This window comes from Cibotium barometz, chromosome 6 (genome assembly GCF_041138505.1).
Source record: "Cibotium barometz isolate CiBa-2024 chromosome 6, ASM4113850v1, whole genome shotgun sequence".
Classification (NCBI taxonomy): domain Eukaryota; kingdom Viridiplantae; phylum Streptophyta; class Polypodiopsida; order Cyatheales; family Cibotiaceae; genus Cibotium; species Cibotium barometz.
In genome coordinates this window covers 35,652,775-35,674,187 of record NC_141051.1, presented here as the reverse complement: position 1 = coordinate 35,674,187, position 21,413 = coordinate 35,652,775, and the positions used below count along the sequence as shown (strand labels likewise).

The window sequence follows — 21,413 nt, the reverse complement described above, 5'->3', positions numbered from 1 at the left end:
GCACGATAAGCATTGTTTTAGTTAATTAGTGCAATCGGGCATGATGCACTCGGGCACGAGGCATTTTGATAACAAACACACCAGTTTAATTAATCATAAACACCCACCCATTTTGATGAGAAGAGTTGGGATTCGGGGGGGGGGGGGGGGGGGGGGGGGACATTGAAATCTATCAAACAAATTTGTTTCCTTGGCTTTATTACTTGGCATGAGATGCCAATTTATACAGGTAAAGCTTCATAAATTTGAATTTGAGGTTTTCCCTCAATGCTTTGCAATCCATGTAAAAAAGAATGTGATCAATTTTCCCAAGGTGGGGAGAGAGAGAGAGAGAGGGAGGATATGGAGGGGGGAAGTATCCTCCCTTTAATCCAACTACATAGGCAAAACTGCTGGCTCCAGAATGGCGACTGAGTTAAACTTAGGGCTGGCATACTTCTTGTGCACCACAGTGAGGTTCCCATCACTTGCTGTCCGGTGGAAGCTCACCATTTTCATGGCGCAGTCCCTGCAGAGTTACAGAAAATCTAATTAGAGATTCTCCAATATGTCATGAATGTGAGATTTTAAAATTCACCAAAGCAGAGAGAATTTTGATTCAAGATATATATACCTTAGATGCATTTCTGTGTAGCCCGAGTGGCGCTGCAGAGTGGTGCTCCAGCAAGGGGACCGCTTGAGCGTCTGCTGGGCAGTGTAGACAGCAGCAGCAGCCAGAAGAGAAGGGCAGTACTTCAGCATGCCATATTCTGTCAGGCAGAGCTCCGTCAAGAAGAATGCCAGCATCTCCAGCTGCAGTGCATCCCCCCCGCCCCCCCGCCCCCTCCCACAATCAAAATGCAGCCATGTTTGCCAAGTAAAATCAAACTGTACGTGCCTGTGTGTATTTGGCATGCTCTTGTTGAGTGTCTGTGTATGTTTGGCATGCCCATGTTGGCAGATGACATCAAATTGTATGTGTCTGTTTGTGATGCACACATACATGTTGCCAAGTAACATCAAGTTGGTCAACTTGATGTTACTTGGCAACATGTATGTGTGCATCACAAACAGACACATACAATTTGATGTCATCTGGCAACACGGGCATGCCAAACACACACAGAAGCTTACCACATACATACAAGTACATGGGTGTGTATGGCGTGCCCATTTGCGATAAGATCCTACATGCTATACTCACTTGAGTATCTGAACCTGCTGCCTTGAGGAAGCGCACCAAGAAGACATAGGGGGTGGGCACTGTGAGGTTGAACCTGAGTTTGTTGAGCATCTGTTTCTCCTGCACCCAAGACAGCCAGCCAGCTTAGACTTTGCGCATGAAATGGTTCATATTACACCCTGTTTTTTGAGGTACTCCAAAGGGTCCAAATGGTTTTGCCTACCATTTCAAGAACCTGCTCCCTCGTGTAAGCCTTGTCAGAGATGAACACAAAATCCTTCACCTCGGGAGCCCAGATCTCTTCATACTTGGAGGCCAAAAGCATGGCAGTGACACCCACGAGCTGCAGGTTTTTTCTCATAACAGTCTGGTAAGCCAGGTATCTGTCAATGAGATTGATGGTCAAGAAGAGGGTTTCTGGCATGAGCTTGAACTTCAGGTGCACCTGCAAGCAGACATCACCCATTGCTTGCATCATTTCAGGTTTTTGAAAACCTGTTAATATTAATCATGATCTGAATAGAATACTGATGACTGTAAGCAATGAGGGTGCTAGACTAACACTTACTTCAATCAACCAATCAACCAGTATTGACCGCATCTTCTCATTGATGTCGGACTGGCGGCCCATGTAATCTGGGGACACACAACACTGTATCTGCAGAAGGGGAAAGAAAGGGCACAGAGTGAGTTTGTGCCCCCATTCATACTGAAACCTGCAACATACTATCAAATCCACAACGAACATGATGTTATGTTGAATCACTTCACCTCTGTTTTTCTGTAGAAACAGTATATGTCTTCCACATAGTCCACCACAGCTAACTGGTTGCCAACGTCATCCTCATCAATATCGGGCAAGGGCTCCTCTGCCTCTTCCATCTCCACTTCAAATCCTCCACATGCTGCCTGTCAGATTGACCCAAACTGAAGCAATGAATACAGGTGAAGTAACATATAATCTGGATAATTGTTTTTTTAACAATAAATCTGAACTCTTCATTTCCTGCTAAACCAGCATAAATCTCATAGACTCTCTGAACCCAACATTAAATACTGGACTTCCCGTTTTCCAGCTTTGAACCTCTGTTTTTCCATTAACCCACAACCATATGTTGCACTCTGTACCGAGTGCCCACATTTGATATATTAGCATGTTTATCAAATGAATCCACATTCTACCAAACTCAAACTAAAAATCTGAATTCCCTACGGTCTGTTACATCAGGATCAATCTGCTGCTCCACCGTACACATCTTGCTAAAAAACCTAACATCAATCTGAGCTGAAATGGATTGTGGGTTGGTGCTAGACCTCACTTCGTGCCGTAAGAGTTGCGGTAAGGGTTTGTTTTTTCTTCACAGCAAGCAAACCACGGTTCGCAGGAACCCTTGTTGAACGCTGATGGCCGTACATGGGCCCAGGCATGCTTTCCTCCATAGGATGCACGGCCTTTGCAGCGGAGAGCTCGCGGCCTACTGCAGATGGATGCCCCATCGTCCGCCGCTGCTTTGTGCGCCATGACACCGGCACCTCGTTATCCACAGACTCTGATTCAAGACCTTTCGCAGTGCAAGGCAAGAGCTGAAAAAAAACCAAAGAAATTCAAAAATACGAGTTGGTGCAGAGTTTGGGCAGTAACAAATTTAAATCCAACCTTCATTTCATCCAAATCAGTTTCAGAGTTCTACTCACCGCTACATGCTGTGCGGGAAGCTGCAAGTTGTTGGCTAAATTGGCCCCAAATTTCCTGCAGAGCAGCAGTGAGTATGTTTTAGTAGAAATGTGTTTAGCTCAATTATCAGATTAGCAACAGCACTCTGTGCTGGCGATGAAAGGAAAGGTAATTGCCAGAGAATACAGACCTTGTGATGGGCCGGTCTGCTCTCGCCATGTGCTCGGCATCCGCAACCATGGCTGGGTTTCTGATGCAAAAACACAGAGAGGATGTTAGGGGAACGGCTTTGCCATGTTGATGTGCTTCTCGAGAAAGCTAAGGGAGAAGGCGTATTACTCTTGCTGTTGCAAGCCATCCTTGCTCACGATGCATCGAGCTGAGAGGGCCCCGACTAGGTTTCCGATGTCGCCGAGAGCCCTGCGGTTGCTCGCTTGAACGAGATGACCCTTCACGTTATGGGCCATTGCGGTGCTTCCTGCAGCAACACAGAAATGAAAGTGAATTGGCGAAGCGTCCTGTGAAAGAAAAAGAATTCAAAAGTCCTGTGAAAGAAAAAGAATTCAAAACGTGACGAAGGAGATTGAAGCTATTGAAGCGATTTGCATTGCAGGACTTGCACCATCAAACACCGCCCATAAATAAGGAGATTTGAGTTTTGGGTTTTACAGCCAATCGAAATCTTCACCTTTGGACAGCAGAAGCATCTTTGTTTCAGCTCGCTTGTTCTCGTCTTGGGAAACAGTAGTTTGCAGCTGTATACAGGAACAGAAATGGGGCGAAAAACTTTGTGACGACGGTCGAATAAGCTCTCTCTTTTTGCTTTCAAAGACTGGAGGGAAAGCCCAAAATGCTGCACACAACGCGACTTACCCTGGTCTCATACATGTTGAAGGATGGTCTATGGTGGGCGATCTTTTTCTTGTATGAGTCGGTTTTACTGCTGTTGCTGCTTGTAACTGCTGCCGAAACCTGGCCGGATTGCGCTGCAAGAGCGTGCAGAGAGAGGGAGAATGCGGATTGGGTAATATCAGGCGTCTTGTGCAGGAAATTTCACAGAGGAAGACATTCTTCGAGATGAAGAAGAAGGAAGGCCTGCAGAAAACCTAAATTGCGCCTCGCAACAATGACCCATGAAGCCAAATCGGTTTGGGCAATGAAAGAGATTTGATTTCCGGGGACCCGATTGCGCAGAGCTATATAATTTGCGAGCTCAGTGAGGTTCCGTTCATGGGTACATGTTGCGCTGCGGCCTTTCTGTGTGTGCGTTCTTGCTTGCTTGCGCTGCTGCAGTGTAGGTAAAGCCCAATTTGCAGCGATGATGATGAAGGATTGAAAATAAAGACGAACCCCCTTACTGGACTGTTGGCCTCTACAACGGATACATCACACCATCGTTAACAGTAACGCGATATTCCACCGTTCGATCTTCACCACCTGCGGTCCAGATCCTTCTTTCAACGGCTCCCAATTATATTATTCCTCTATTTTCCCGACCTTCTTTTGTCATGCTTCAGAAATTTCTACGCTTGCTTTTATCCACGTGTCAGGCGTGCAGGCTTCCACTATGGATACGGCGTTGTACTTTGCCATCGAGCCGTTGATCACATGTGGCCCCTCACTTCCATGTATAGCATATATAATAATAATAAATAATAATATATAATATATAATGACTTCCCCTGTTTCCTAACAGAACAATGACTTCCCCTGTTTCCAAATTCCGTCCTTCCCCTCAGGCTCCAACTTCCAAGGATCATCCTTTGTTGTTTTCACTCTCTAAGTCTCCTCAGTCCTCACACTCTATGCCCTCTTTTTTTTTAAAAAAAATTGGTCACTGCTAGAAGGGAGCAACATACTCCATGAGGACATATCCTCTACAAAGTTAGGTCAAGTAACAATCGGGTGTCTAGCCGGGGATCGAACCTAATACTATGCCCTCTTGTTGAAAAACCATAACAAAATCATTCATTCCACTATGGCTAAGAGCTATTGTGTTCACCTCTACAAAATATAGTGCACATCCGTATATCATTCCTAAGAAAAATAGGTGCCAGTACGTCTCTTGATGCAATGAAACATGTTGCTCATCAAATGTTTAAAACATCACATTGAAACCTCGATACAAATAAGAGGACCATATTTTGAAAAAGGGAAAAACAATGGATGACTTGAGAGAACCTTACATAAATTTTAACGCCATCAATAGACCTTACTTGAGAGAACCCTTTCTTTCTCGTCTCTCTACTCTTCTTTGTGGGCAGCGAGGTCAACTTGCATTCTCTTTCCCTCATTTACTCTTTTTGCTCTCAGCAATCAAGGGCTTTTTACCAAGCATAGTGGGGTTAACCACTTATTCGAGCCTTGTCTTCTCTCTCTTGCTCTCACCCTTTTCCCATTCACAAGGGCTCCTTGTCTTTATCTAAAAGTAAATGTGTGTGTATGACCCCTATCCCATCAATATCGTATACTCTATTGGGGTAAGTGTACTTACTCAAAGCCTCCCCTATATCTCGATGATTGGGTATCCTCATGGCTCCTCGAGGCTCAATTAGAAAAGCTACCCCGTTGAGAAATACAAGTGATTCCTCCTATGAACCTATAAATTCTAACCTAGTGAGTAACTTGTGTTTTCCTTCCCTTTATTCCCAAATCCATTGGTTGAGCTTGGCCCATCCAATTACCATGGGCTTAGCTTTCACTCACACATGCCACCTAAATCAGACTACACTCCCACCTAAATCAGACTACACTCCCATCCCTCTTTAAGAAGAAAATATTTTTTTTAAACATCATCATATTATATATGAAAATAGCATGCACATGGCCGGTTCCTTTAGGCCCCAAAAATCACGGCCAATTACTTTAGGCCTCTCGAGGATGGCCCTGACCAGTTTCAAATTTATAATAAGTATGTCGTAAAGGAATCATCATTAAAATATCTCCCTCATAACTGTGTTTGGGTTCACAAGATTACAAAGGAGCTTGTCCACCTCTCTGTCACCTTTTTTTAATGGATCGTCACCAATCTTGTCCACTTAGAGGCCACTCTGATGCTCCTCACCCAAGCATGCTAGGAGCACACCCTACACCCTTCCGTGGAGGGTCACGACCTCCGAAGTCGCTCACATCCATGTGAGGCGCTTAACGTAATCCAATAACATGGGCCATGGTATTTAGTGTAAAAAATAAGCAATGTTTCTCAAGCAATTGCATCAATTCGTAAAAAAACCATTGCAAGTAGGTTTCATATTTTCCATTTCCTTTTCTAAACGAGATTCTCATCTAATGACAAGAGTATTGAGTCTTTCCCTTATTTCATAATCATGACAAGTAAGCCATACTCAAAACAGCTTCAAGGACAATATCTGGAGAACTTTCTTAACAACATCTCCACATCACAACTAGATTGTTCTTTATCTAATTCAAGGTGATACTTCCTTTTGTCCATTTTCCCTTTGACTGGGTCAAGATTAGACCCGAGATCAGAGATCATGGATCTAATTTAGCTAATCAACTTCAAATAATATCATCACATCAATCCTTCAAGTCATAAAGGGTTTCTATTTCTAGTCTCCCATCAAAGATTACTGAATTGGCTAACATAACTTAGACCATTAATATCTCTTTCAAGGAATACGATTGCAAGAAGGACTACGAGAAGATGCCTAATTTGGGCATTGTATGCTACCTTTATGGAGATCTTGTTATTTATAAATAGTTAGGTCCTTATGCTAACTTTAGCTCAACACAAGGATCAAGACTCTAACTAATTCTTGCACCTATTTAGATTATTTATCGATTCAAACTCAACTATATATTTGTAGTCCTTGTTAAAGCTTAATCAAAATGGGAGAGATCTTGTGGTTCACAATAAGAGTAGGGAATTTCACTAAAGCTTACTATAAGAGAAATATTACATGAACTAGAGAGAGGTAATTTTAATAAGGAAAAATGTAATTTTTTACTTTTCCCCAGTCTCTTTATTCCTTCACATGGGGTTATTTACTCTCTTCGTATGTGCCATTCCTTGAGCCTTAGGACTCATTCAAGCTTTTCAATGCTCATATTTTCCTTCAAGTTCTAAGGTTCAATGTTGCTTCTTCTACCTCTAATCTTACTATTCCAAGCATATTATAACCACATCTTTTTCACACAAGTTTTCCTACTTCTTGTTGCGGGTCTACAATTACTCATGACATCACTTTAGAGTCTTTAATTTAAATATATGTTTTTATAGAGCTACGCGCGATGATAACCTCAAGTGTTCTTTATCATTCATGTGACATTCCTTTATCATTTATTGAGGTTTAACCTGTTCTTATATGCTTTTCCCATGCTCTCAACTATTAGGGTTAGATATTCATCAGATGCTTTAAGGTGGTGAAACAATTCGTTGGCTTCTAAATATTTGAGAATTGAACCAACATTTGTGTTATCTTGGAGGTGGGTCCTTTAAAATAGTTTAAACCAACATTTGTGTTATCTTGGAGGTGGGTCCTTTAAAATACTTCTGGACAACCATAATGTACTTCACTCCTTACATCAAAAAGTCCTAATATTACCCTCACTTTTATTAGGGCAAGTTTGAGGACTTAAATTTGCGTTCTAGCTCTTCTGATATTCCTTAAATATTTAGATGATAAATTACCACAATTTGATATTGGAGATGACATGAACACACTCTAATACTCTAGTTATGTCCTAAAATAGCAAAAGAAGCACAAGATTCTAGTCCTACTGATGCGCTTAAGCAAGAAAGTGTGGAGGATATATTATAGAATATATATTAGGAGTGCTTAAGCAATTTGGCATGCAAGGAAAGACTAAAGTGGTGCAAAATGTTTTGAATGATAAGCATGTTTTGGCATGTGTCAAGGAGAGATCTAAGCGTGTTTTGGCATGTGACAAGGAGAGCAATGAAATGCATACATCTATTATTTCTATGCTTAAAAGTCCATTGTAAGTGTTGAGAAATCCTAGATCTAATTTTGAGCTTTTTTAAAAGTGAATCACTTTAACCATGCTTATGAATGGGCTCGGTAACCAAGAAGATGTAAGTATTCGAAGAGTATCACTACTGCTTGACATACACCCAAGGAATCGATACAACAAGAGTAGGGAATTTCACTAAAGCTTACTATAAGACAAATATTACATGAACTAGAGAAAGAGCGCTAATTTTAAGAAGGAAAAATGCAATTTTTTACTTTTCCTCAATCTCTTTATTCCTTCACATGGGCTTATTTACTCTCTTCATATGTGCCATTCCTTGAGCCTTGGGAATCATTCAAGCTTTTCAATGCTCATATTTTCCTTCAAGTTATAAGGTTCAATGTTGCTTCTTCTATCTCTAACCTTATTATTGCAAGCATATTATAACCACATCTTTTCACACAAGTTTTCTTGCTTCTTATAGGTCTACAATTATTCACGACACATCACTTTAGAGTCTTTAATTTAAATATATGTTTTTATAGAGCTACAAGCGATGATAACCTCAAGTGTTCTTTATCATTCATGTGACATTCCTCTATAATTTATTGAGGTTTAACCTAGTCTTATATACTTTCCCCATGCTCTTAAACAACTATTAGGGTTAGATATTCATCAGATGCTTTAAGGTGGTGAAATAGTTCATTGGCTTATAAATATTTGAGAATTGAACCAATATTTGTGTTGTCTTGGAGGTGGGTCCTTTAAAAGACTTCTGGACAACCACGATGTACTTCACTCCTTACATCAAAAAGTCCTAATATTACCCTCACTTTTATTAGGGCAAGTTTGAGGACTTAAATTCATGTTCTAGCTCTTCTGATATTCCTAAAATATTTAGATGATAAACTACCACAATTTGATACTAGAGATGACATGACCACACTCTAATACTAGAGATGATATCTAACAATTCTAGAGACTACATGACCACAATCTGATATTGGAGATGATAATTTTGAGAGATTACATGACAACAATAATTTACTTCACTCCTTTTATCAAAAAGTCTTAATATTATCTCACTTTTGGGTGAAAGCACATTAAGGTGGCTCAAATAGTTGTGTCCTTAAATAGCAAAAGAAGCACAAGATTCCAGTCATAGTGATGCGCTAAAGCAAGAAAGTGTGGAGAAGATTGTAGAGTATATTTTGGGAGTGCTTAAGCAATTTGGCACGCAAGGAAAGACTGAAGTGGTGCAAAATGTTTTGAATGATAAGCATGTTTTGGCATTTGTTAATAAGGAGAGATCTAGGCGTGTTTTAGCATGTGTCAAGAAGAGATCTAAGCATGTTTTAGCATGTGATAAGGAGAATAACAAAATGCATACATCTATTATTTCTATGCTTAAAAGTTCATTGCAAGTGTTGAAAAATCCTAGATCTAATTCTGAGCTTTTTGAAAACTTAAGCACTTTAACCATGCTTACTAAATGGGCTAGGTAACCAAGAAGATGTAAGTATTCGAAAAGTATCACTACTGCTTTGACATACACCCAAGGAATCAATAAAACAAGAGTAGGGAATTTCACTAAAGTCTACTATAAGATAAATATTACGTGAACTAGAGAGAGAGCTAATTTTAATAAGGAAAAATGTAATTTTTTACTTTTCCTCAATCTTCCTTCACATGGGCTTATTTAGTCTCTTCATATATGCCATTCCTTGAGCCTTAGGACTCATTCAAGCTTTTCAATGCTCATATTTTCCTTCAAGTTCTAAGGTTCAATGTTGCTTGTTCTACCTCTAACCTTACTATTCCAAACATATTATAACCACATCTTTTTCACACAAGTTTTCATGCTTCTTGTGGGTCTACTATTACTCACGACACATCACTTTAGAGTCTTTACCTTAAATATATGTTTTATAGAGCTATGTGATGATAACCTCAAGTGTTCTTTATCATTCATGTGACATTCCTCTATAATTTTTTGAGGTTTAACCAGGTCTTATATGCTTTCCCTATGCTCTTAAACAACTATTTGTGTTATCTCGGAGGTGGGTCCTTTAAAAGGCTTATGGACAACCATAATGTACTTCACTCCTCACATCAAAAAGTCATGATATTACCCTCACTTTTATTAGGGCAAGTTTGAGGACTTAAATTCACGTTCTGGCTCTTTCGATATTCCTTAAATATTTAGCTGATAGATTACCACAATTTGATATTGGAGATGACATGACCACACTCTAATACTAGAGATGATAACTTTTTGAGAGACTACATGACCACAATGTGATATTGGAGATAGAAAGGATGACGTTCTTAGGCGTTGTGCCCGAGAGGATGAGTATCTATACATTTTGCAAGAGGCACATATGGGTGTAGCCGGTGGTCACTTCTCAGGAGACTTAACTGTGCGAAAGATCTTACAATCAGGGTATTGGTGGCCCATTCGAGAGATTACATGACAACAATAACTTACTTCACTCCTTTTATAAAAAAGTCTTAATATTACCTCACTTTTGGGTGAAAGCACATTAAGGTGGCTCAAATAGTTGTGTCCTGAAATAGCAAAAGAAGCAGAAGATTCCAGTCATTCTAATGCACTAAAGCAAGACAGTGTGGAGAAGACTTTAGAGTATATATTGGGATTGCTTAAGTAATTTGGGACGCAAGGAAAGATTGAAGTGGTGCAAATGGTTTTGAATGATAAGCATGTTTTGGCATGTGTTAAGGAGAGATCTAAGCATATTTTGGCATGTGTCAAGGAGAGATCTAAGCGTGTTTTGACGTGTGTCAAGGAGAGATCTAAGCGTTTTTTGGCATGTGACAAGGAGAGATCTAAGCGTGTTTTGACGTGTGTCAAGGAGAGATCTAAGCGTTAAAAATTTTCTACATGGTACATATAAGGTAGTATATATGCAATACAATAGATCTCTTGGTGCTATGTAGTACATGTAGTATGTTGGGTTAGGAAGTTCCTAGCTCTCTAGCTCTCTCTCTCTCTCTCTCTCTCTCTCTCTCTCTCTCTCTCTCTCACACACACACACACACACACACAGAGTGTAGGCTTAGAGAAGAAACATAGAGAAGCTAGAACATTATCTCAATATACGTGAATGAGAATGAATGTACAAGGATATCCCTAAGTACTAAGTACCACCACATTGGGGTGTTGGTCACACAAGAGGGAAAAACCTCTAGCCAGCACTAAAGTAAAAAGTTCCTGTGTATAGGGAACATTCACACCAAAATTACTTGAGGAACACTATAAGTGTTGAATGATGTGAATGGAAACAGGGATGTAGTAGATAAATCATGTAATGGAAGTAAGCCTAAAGTCTGGCGAAAGGATTCAAACTTCTCTCTCTAGTAAGAGGCTTTGTAAAACCATCTGCCACATTGTCATGCTGCATAGGCACATATGCCAAGTCAATCTCTCTAGCATGGAGCCTCTCTCTGACATAATGATAATACACCTTAATGTGCTTTGTGTGAGCATGAAAGATGGGGTTTCTCGCAATTGCCAATGCACTTTGACTATCCTTGAGAATTGTAGGAGACTGTTGTCTCACACCAAGATTACACAATAGGTGTCTGAGCCAAACACATTCGACTGTAGCTATAAAGAGTGCCTTATATTCAAGTTCATAGCTAGAAGTGGCCACTGAGGGCTGCTTCTTGCCGAGTCATAAAATGCATGAATTACCAAGAAGAAAATAGTTACGGCTACTTGACACACATGTTAGTGAAACCTACCCAATTGTCGATGTTTGTATAAGCATACAAGGTAAGATGGGATGCACTATCTCAAAGTCATTGTGCCTTTAAGGTACTGAAAGACACATTTACATGCTTGCCAATGCTTAGTGCCAAGGCAATGCATGAACCTGCTCAACTGTGAGGCGACAAACTGAATATCTGGTCGAGTATTACATAAGTATATGAAGCATCCAACAACCTTCTGATGATAAAGAGTAGCATCATACGACTCTCCATCATCATCAAGTGAAAACCTAAACCTGCTTTCTACAGGAGTAGAAACAAGTTTGCAGTCAACCATTTGAAATCATTGAAGTAACATTTCAATGTACTTGAACTGGCGCAAAATAACAATCCCCCTCAACATGAGCAAACTGTATGCCAAGATAATACTGCACATGGCCAAGATTAGTGACATCAAAAGAGCATTGTAAATCAACCTTAAATTCTGTAATATGCTTCTCATTGGGTCTAGTCAAAGCATGTCATCATTAACATAAGGAATCAAGATCAACAAATCATCTCCATTCTTGTGAATATAGAGTGTGCTTTGTGTCGGACTATTGTGAAACCCAAGAGAAATCAAATGAGCATGTATCTTTTCATACCATAGAGGGCTTTCCGTAAATGGCATACTTTGTTCTTTGACCCTTCCTGGAACAAAACCTAGAGGTTGTGTACCATACACTTCCTGATACAATTCACCATTCAAGAAAGCGGTTTTGACATCCAACTAATGCACATGTTAACCATGATGAGCTGCTCTAAAGCAACAATAATATGAATGGTAGTCATACATGAAGTAGGTGCAAAAGCTTCTTCATAGTCAATCCCCTCTCATTGGGCATACCCTTTTGCAACAAAACAAGCCGAGCCTTGCAGCAATCAATGCTACCATATCAAACTTGTAGACCCACTTAGTACCGATACCATGCTTGCCACAACAACAAGTGGCAAGTCAGATAACTTGCAAAGTGTTGTTTTTATGGACAAAATCTAACTCTGAATGCATCAAGAGCATCAATATAACAAAGTGGCTCTTCATTGCGTGCAGTGGCAATGGAAGCATGATTCATAATATGCGCCGATGCATGGCGAGAACCTACATGTGTGTGACCAGGCATAGGTTTAGACATTTTGTTATCTTGTAAAGTCTATACAACCATTTTGGAGATAATTTTGCCTCTCTAATAACCGTAGTCTCATTGGTCAATGCATCATGTATGGTGTCTTGATCAATGGGCTTCCTAACATTAGGATGTGCTAGTGGGTGATTTTTCTGATTTTCAGCATGTATCAAGTATTAATTTTGCTGATTTTCAGCATGTGAATGAGCCACGAAAGGCTCCATATCATTTGAGCCACTTTGGAATAAAGGCAGCAAAGTATGAGCACATTATATGGGCCACTTTGGAATAAAGACAGCAAAGTATGAGCACATTATATGGGCCAATAGTTGGCTATTTTTTGCATGAAAAAAGGGGCCAATTTTCGTACTCATCAAACGCAACATCCCAAGACACAAGAATCTTGTTTGTTGTAGGATGAAATAATCTATATCCTTTTTCTTCACTGCTATACCCAATAGAGATACATTTTATTGCCTTTCCATCCAACTTGCGGCATTTTTGTTCCAGCACACGCATGTAAGCCAATGAACCAAAAACTCTAGTTTCCTACCATTCCATGCCTTATACGGAGTTACATATTTCAAATTGTTGATATGGAAATGGTTCAATATGTAGCTTACACACATGACCACCTCTAACCAAAACTTCTACCTCTAACCAAAACTTACTGGGCAAATCTTTGCTCTTAAGCATACACTTGGCCATCTACATGAGAGTTGTGCCTTTGAGCAACACCATTTTGCTATGGTGTGTATGGCATAGTACATTGATGAAGAGTAATCCCACGTGATGAAAAGAAAGAGGTGAACTCACGAGACATGTATTCTCCCCCTGAATCTTAGTACATAAGGTAACAAGCTTAGATTCACTTGCATTTTCAACCAATGGTAAGAATTTCTTAAAACATGCAAACACTTATACTTTTCTCTTCAATACATAGACCCACATATGGCAAGTTTAGTCATCAAGTGTCCACACACTAATGCTATCCACCAATTCTTGATGAGCTTGCATTCTTAACACTCTCCCTCAAGCTCAACATGTCCATCTCATGTACTCCAAGTCTATCTCTGAAGTACTCAAACTTATCTTTACCAAGTGGTTTGGTAAAGATATCTGTAACCTGCTCTTCAGTCTTTACATATGTCAAACCTATTTGTCTATCCAACACTTTCTCCTTGATGAAATGATAGTGGACCTCTATGTGTTTGGTCTTCACATGATAAACCGGATTACCACCCAAGTGTATACTGCTCATGTTGTCATAGTGTATGACAATATCTCCATCTATCATGATGCTGTCCCAAATCACCAAGTAGCTTTTTCAACCATATCACCTTACATGCAACCATAGCTGCTCCTCTATACTCTGCCTTTGTGCTAGAAAAAGTAATTGTGGGTTGCTTCTTGTTGCTTCCAATGCACTGTAGCACTTCCCATGCTAAATGCATACCCACTAGTAAACCTCCTATCATAAGCACTACTTGCCCAATTTGCATATGTGTATTCATACATCATCAGATCCTTTCCAAGCTCATAGAATAAACCATAATGGGTGGTGGTGTTCACATATCTCATGATCCTCTAACAACATCTGAATGTGGCTTCCTAGGACTCTGTATAAACCGACTGTTGACTAGTCCCACTGCACAACATAAATTTACTCTAGTAATGGTCAAGTAAATCAAGGTCCTAGCCATCTTCTTGTACATGGTAACATCATCTAGCTCATCACCAAGATCAGACCTTAGCTTTATGTTTTTCTCCAATGGTACTATCATAGGTTTGCATTCTATCATGCCATACTTTGCCAACATGTCCAAAGCATAGTGCCTTTGCACACCAACCAAATACCTTGTGATATCCTGATGACCTAAATGCTAAGACAGAATCTCAGCTCTCCCAAATCCTTCATGTTAAACTAGCTGCTTAATGCTACTTTCACATTGGAAATATCATTCCCATAATCATCTACATGACTATTAAGTCACCACCATACCATGATCTATCTTCTTCACATATAGTGAGGAGTCTAAATTTCCCACATGAAATCAAATGCTCAAAAGATATACTTGCTAATCTTGTCACTCCATGCTCATGGTGCTTGCTTCAATCCATATAATGCTTTGTGCAATTTGCATACGTATGTGGAAAAGTTTGGGTGTACATAACCCTATGGCTGTTCTATAAGTACTTCCTCTTTAGCTCTTCATTCAAGAATGTATTCTTGAATGGAAAAGTTTGGGTGTACATAACCCTATGGCTGTTCTATAAGTACTTCCTCTTTAGCTCTCCATTCAAGAATGTATTCTTAACAACCATTTGATGCAATTCCCAACCTTCAGATATAGCCAATGAAATCATAAATATTACTATAGCCATTTTAGCCATTGGGCTAAATGTCTCATCATTATCAAGACCATGTGTCTATACATAACCTTTAGTGACCAGCCTTGCCTTATATCTTTCCATAGATCCATTAGACTTGCATTTGATTTTGTAAACCCATTTACATCCAATAACATTCGTTCATTTTAGTAATTCAACCAAATCCCTTGTATCATTATGTGCCAAAGCATCCATCTCCTCATCCATAGCTGTGTGTATCATGCATCCTCAATGGTACACTACCAAACATGTGTAATAGAATGTTGCATATCATCACCTATAGCAACATAATCCTGAGTTTGTGTAGCCATGGCATGTTATCAAACCACTCTCCATGGTAAGTCATGTGGTTTGATGCACTTGAATCCATATACCATGTTTCATCACTCTTTATGTGACATCATAGTACCCCTCATATGCTTCATAGCAAACAAATAATCTATATGTCTCTCATTGCTAGATGATGCATAGTTACCATGTTGCACTTTACCACTACGAAGATCATTTTGTTTTTTGTAGAAATCTATAGCCATATAATCAAGTATAACACAATAATGACACCCAATGCCATGCATATTCTGATGTTGTGGTTGTCAATGGCCTCCACCAACGAGATCCAGATCTCCCTCTAGCATGATGGCAAAAACCTCTACCACCACGTGCATCAAATGATGGTTGTGAATCCTATTGTTGTTGTTGCGGTGGCCTATCATGCCAACCATGTCCACGTGTACATCCTCTTGAACTAGATCTCACCCTGCCTCTTGCGTGGTTCTGGACCACGTAGTTTGCTTCGAAGGCGATGCAACTAATGCAACTGTGCCCAATGCGACAAGCTAACGTAACGCTAATGCGTTACGTTGCCAATCTACCTAGGCTAAAGAGAGTCAGTCATGCCATCTTCGAGGGAGGTTCCTTTGTCTGTCCAAGATTCGTGATGTGACTCGTGATCCTGTTTCCAGATAGGAGTCATGTCCAGATAGGAATGAATCTGAGTACAAATCCCAGTGAGAAGGCATATCATAAATAAGAAAAAGCTTAACATAGATGAGGAATAAAACAGACTTATATAGTACAGATAATGGATAATTTCATAGACAATCACTTGTATCACCAGATCAGAGGCTTAGCCCAAAGTACAATCCCGTATCACACCCTCACTTGTCTTCTCTACTCTCTTCTCTACTCTCTTCTCTATCCTCTGTATCTCTCTCGGGTACCACCCATTGGCAAGATTCAAAGGCTTTATCATCTCATCCTAGTTAGACGGTTGCATGACTCGTGCCTGCTTGGCAGCCTGAATCAAGCTTTTCATGTGAGCAAGGGTTGTTTCCTTCTAGACTGTCCTCTCTTCCTGGAGCCTTCGCTATAGGGCTTCTTTTTCCTTCTTCTCCCTTTTGGCCCACCCTTGGAAATCTTCAACCATCTTTTCCTTGCTTTGCATTTCGGAAACATGGGCCCTCCTCATGGTCTCCACTTGCTCTTGTCTTTTCCTGAGTTTAGATCTAGATGCCTTCAGCTCTTCCGCGTGTGTTCTCCTTGTGACATCCACCTGATCCTGTCTTTTCTTTAGATTGGCATGAGCTATCGTTAGGGTGACGTTCAGCTCATTGACCTTCATTTTTCCTCCTTTTCCTCTTGTGTTCTTGGCAGGGGTTGTAGATTCAATCTCCTTTTTGAGGGATTTAATTGTCAACCCATCCTGTCTTTGTTGCTCTTTGAACTCCTCCACCAAGCCCTCTAGCTCTTCAATTTGGGCCCTTAGCGCGGCCTCATTGCTAGCCCTCTCTTCCAATTTTTTTATGGTGGCCTAGGCATGCTCTCATAGCTTATCATGGGGGATTATATCCATTGATGATCCTTTGTAAAAAACCAACTCCTTTCCCATCCCCTTAGGCTTCTCTTACACCTTCTTCCCATTATATCCATTGATGATCCTTTGTACAAAACCAGCCCCTGCCATAGTGGTTGAGGGGGCCAGATTGGCAAGGAGACCCAGGTCATAGACTCACGCCTCCTCTGCCTCCTCATAGAGCCGGGCTATTCTCCCTTTTATGAGGCTATCCACCTCTACTAGAGTGGCAGCCTCCTCTAGCAGCCTCTCCTCCATCCAATCCTCCTGTGGAGTGTGCCGCCGCTAGCTTTGGGTGCTTCGCTAGGAAAGCGTACGTCTTTTCCGCCTCAGGCCCTGTCAGCTTGCCTATCCGTGCATCGATTCAGGTTAGGGGGATATACCCCTTACCCTCAGGTATAGAATTCGACGCGGATAAAGGCCTTCTCGAATTTCCAACCCAACTGCTTCTACATCTTTCACACCCCATCCCCTTAGACTGCTCCTGCACCTTCTTCCCATCACCTTTGAGCTGAGTAAATATTTTCTTCCATGTCTCTAGTTCCACTTTTAGCTGCTCATTTTGCGCTTGTAGCTCTTTCTCTTAGCTAGTGTCTGCGCCCCGCTGTGTCCTGCCTCCTTGTCTCCTTGGCTATGGGCAGCAGTCTTCAGGGCTCTTGTAAGGTTGGCTCCTGTCAGCTTTCCTGTGTCCATATTTTTGGATCCTCCATCCGGATTTTCATCTTGCTTCTGGAAAGGAACTATCTGTTTGGTAGGTAGTAGGTGTGGGGGGTTGCATTGCTGTGCTATTAGTTTCTTCAGATATTCACCCCACACCTCCTTTAGGTCCTCCATGGCGTGGCTTTCCCATTGTTCCATCTTATCTGCTTCTAGCTCATAGATGTTTGGAAACCCCTCGGCATCAAGCACTATTAGTCGGGCTTCTGTCTTAACTAGCTCCACTTTGTCTCTATCTGCCGCCCTGGCTTGCACCTCTCTTATGATTCTGATGTGCTCTTATCTGATCAAGAGGATCTAGACCTCAGCCCTAGCTTGTCTTTCCTTGGCTCTATCCATCTCTTTTTTTAGCTTCCTGTTGGCCTCCTCATTCCTGGATAGATACCCTTTTATTATTGCCATTTCTCTTTTTGTCTCTTCTTCCTCTTTCTGAAGCCTCAACAACTGTCTCTACATTTCCTCCATCTTGTCTACTTCTCTCCTTCTTCTATTTAACTCCTCTAGTAGTAGCAGAGGCTCCTGCTGGATCCTCATGGCCTGGATGATTCCATCTTGTTCCCTGACCACCACTGCTTGTAGCTTGGTGATCTCCTTTAGTCCGTTTTCCATACACCTTTGTAAGTAATTGAGGAATCCCTGCACGGAGTTTGTGTTGAAGGACTTCGAAAAATTTGTAGGATGGGGTGCAGGGAGCTCAGCTTGTGCTTCCACTTGCAGGGGTTGTGCGTGTCCCAGTTTGCAAGAATTCTGTGTATGTGGCCTCCTATTTTGCGTATTCAAGATGCGGGCATTCCGAAGCTGCCGTTTCCTGTTGCTCTTTCAACTTCTATGTAAAAATTGACTTGTTGATATTGGTGAACTCCTCCTTTAGCTTCTTGTTACTTTTCTCTTCTACTGTCTTTCCCTTTTGCTTTTCCTCAAACTCAAAAATTCTCTTCTTTCCAGACTATCCAGAACTCCCTTCCTACTGGGGTCTTACCTTTGTCTCCTCCCTATGCCCTGTGTCTTCTTTGTTGCTTGCCTCCTCCTTTTGGCTCTCCTCCTTCTTTGCAGCTCCTGGTTGTGCTTTAAAGAGTGCTGTAAGGTAGGGGCCGATGGAGGATTTTTTTGGGGAGAAAATTCGGGCGAGCAATTTCCCAAATATGGCAAGTAGTACATCATTTTATCTCTCTCTATATTTCTCTCTCTCTCTCTCTCTCTCTCTCTCTCTCTCTCTCTCTTATTCTCTCTTATTCTCTCTCTCTCTCTCTCTCTCTCTATTTATGTCTCTCTTATCTATCTCTCTTGATAGAAAAATAAAATTACTCCAATAAAATGATACATCCCAAAAAAATGATACATCCCAAAAATAAAATTACTCCAATAAAATGATACATCCCAAAAAAATGATACAAGCTCAAATAAAATTACCCCACGAAAATTGTTTCAATAAAATGATACCCTAGAACATTTTGCACATCCCATACACATCTCGAAATTGTATTTTCATGCGCCGTCTCCCAATAATTCCTATCTCTCACGTGCACGTTGTACTTAGGTCTATGACTAGCATCATCATCCACATCAATTACATTACATTGTTATCTCTTGTGTTGGGCTGATTCTTGATCACCTGCCAAAGGAGTTGGGGCCTTGTACATGGGTGTACTTGAAGTGGTACTCTTTACTGTCCTTACCACTTCTGCTGGGCTTGGAGTATGCAAACTTGCCCTCTCAATTAGCCTTTCAAGGCTTGGACTTGCTCTGATATGCTTGCCCATCATGTATGAATTTTTGTTCGCACTCTTGCAAGTTGCAATAGTTAGAATCTCCTATAGGATGCAACTAAAAGTCAATATGCTAAAAGAGGTATTAACAAAGAACTATTTTTTTCAAAAGCCATTATTACTAGACAAGCCATTGTTACTACCCTGGATCATAAATGTGACAAGCCATTGTTACCCAATCCATGATACGACTAGTGTGGTCAAATTGGATCCAAGCTCTTCTTAGATCATCATTCCCTGAATGCTTCATAGTGTGGTCAAATGTTCTTAGATCATCATTCCCTGAATGCCTCATTCTATTGCGAGTTTGACACCTGCGACTGGTCCTTTAGTAGACATCTTGAAAACAAAATAACGTTCAGTTTCATTGGCTAGTCCTTTATGATCCGTGCCATCCATGCCTGCTCCAGAACCCATGGTGGCAGGAAACTCAAATATTACATCCCCATCATAGAATCTAGGAAGCTAATTCATGTTGAAAGAACGGTAGAGGGGGAGGAGACACACACACAGGAGCAAACCCTAATGTATATTGCAAACCCTAACCATAGAGGGAAGCCATGTCCACTCTCACACAAAGCATAATGCACTAATCCATAATCCACACAACACACAATGAGTTGCGTCCACACTCTACTAACCCTAGCTAATGTCCACACACTATGACCAGCTGGACACGCGGTCATTTATGTCTCACACATGTTCCTACCTAATCTGCCAGCACATAGCATAGCTGGCTCACACTCACATCGAGCTTGAATCTCAACAGCCCCTCTCAAGCTCATGATGTACTGCCGATGAAGATGTAGATGAGCTTGGGATATCAAGACTCTCAACACTCCCCCTCAAGCTCATCCCATGTACTCCCAACATAGTCCGGAAGTACTCAAACTTCTCCCTGCTAAGTGGCTTCGTGAAGATATCAGCCACCTGCTCATCAGTCTTCACATAGTGAAGATCAACTGTACCATCCAGCACCTTCTCTCTGACAAAGTGATAATGGACCTCTATGTGTTTGGTCCTCGCATGAAACACTGGATTCTTTGCCAACTGTATACTGCTCATGTTGTCACAATGAATGACAACTTTCCCATCAAGAGGCTCACATAAATCTGCCAAGAGACTCTTTAACCATATAGCCTCACAAGTAGCAATGGCTGCTCCTCTGTACTCAGCCTCTGTACTGGACAAAGCAACTGTAGGTTGCTTTTTGCTACTCCAACTCACCACGGCACTTCCAAGTGTAAAAGCATATCCACTAGTAGACCTCCTGTCATATGCGCTACCTGCCCAATCAGCATCTGTGTAGCCATGTATGTCCAAGCTTTTACCACTCTCATAAAATAGACCATAATGTGCTGTGGTCTTCACATATCTCATGATGCGTCTCACTGCATCCAAATGTGGTTTCCTGGGGCTCTGCATAAACTGGCTAACTAGCCCCACCGCATAACTCAAATCCGGGCGTGTGATAGTCATGTATATGAGACTACCAACCATCTTCCTGTACATAGAAGGATCATCCAATTCCTCGCCATAATCAGCCCGCAACTTCACATTTTGCTCTAATGGTGTACTCATAGGCTTACACCCTGTCATGCCATACTTTGCCAACATATCCAATGCATATTGGCGCTGTACTAACCAAGTACCTGCATGATCTTTCACCACTTCAATTCCAAGGAAGTATCTCAACTCACCAAGATCTTTCATGTCAAATTGCCCACTCAAAGCTTTCTTGACATGCATCACATCTGCACCATGATCACCTGTGATAATCAAGTCATCCACATAGATGACTAGTAAAACAATCCCATGCTGTGTCTTCTTCACATAGAGTGAAGAATCTGCTGTAGAAATCTGAAAACCAAGTGAGATAAGATATCTGCTCATCTTATCACTCCAAGCACATGGTGCTTGCTTTAGACCATACAATGCCTTTTTCAACCTGCATACGTGAGTAGGATATCTAGGGTGTACATACCCTTCTGGCTGTGCCATGTATACTTCCTCTTGTAGA

At 41.1% G+C, this 21,413-nt stretch overlaps 1 protein-coding gene across 1 annotated transcript; it reads right to left on the bottom strand.

The window, feature by feature from the left end:
• Window positions 1-284: 284 nt before the first annotated feature.
• Window positions 285-4,193, bottom strand: LOC147637682 (G2/mitotic-specific cyclin S13-7-like). The gene is made up of 12 exons (XM_086799512.1): window positions 3,711-4,193; window positions 3,526-3,592; window positions 3,177-3,315; window positions 3,028-3,087; window positions 2,858-2,912; window positions 2,477-2,746; window positions 1,934-2,071; window positions 1,731-1,820; window positions 1,386-1,607; window positions 1,184-1,282; window positions 614-792; window positions 285-508 (listed from the first exon to the last, which is right to left on the bottom strand). The coding sequence occupies exons 1-12, from the start codon at window positions 3,723-3,725 to the stop codon at window positions 376-378; spliced, it is 1,467 nt and encodes a 488-aa protein (XP_086655638.1). The 5' UTR covers window positions 3,726-4,193; the 3' UTR covers window positions 285-375.
• Window positions 4,194-21,413: the final 17,220 nt, after the last annotated feature.

Excerpts from the sequence above, each read along its gene's own strand:
- LOC147637682 (XM_086799512.1), bottom strand. Across the intron at positions 3,316-3,525 it reads GATGCTTCTGCTGTCCAAAG|GAAGCACCGCAATGGCCCAT; the intron begins GTGAAGATTTCG and ends GTGTTGCTGCAG. Across the intron at positions 2,072-2,476 it reads CTCTTACGGCACGAAGTGAG|GCAGCATGTGGAGGATTTGA; the intron begins GTCTAGCACCAA and ends TCAATCTGACAG.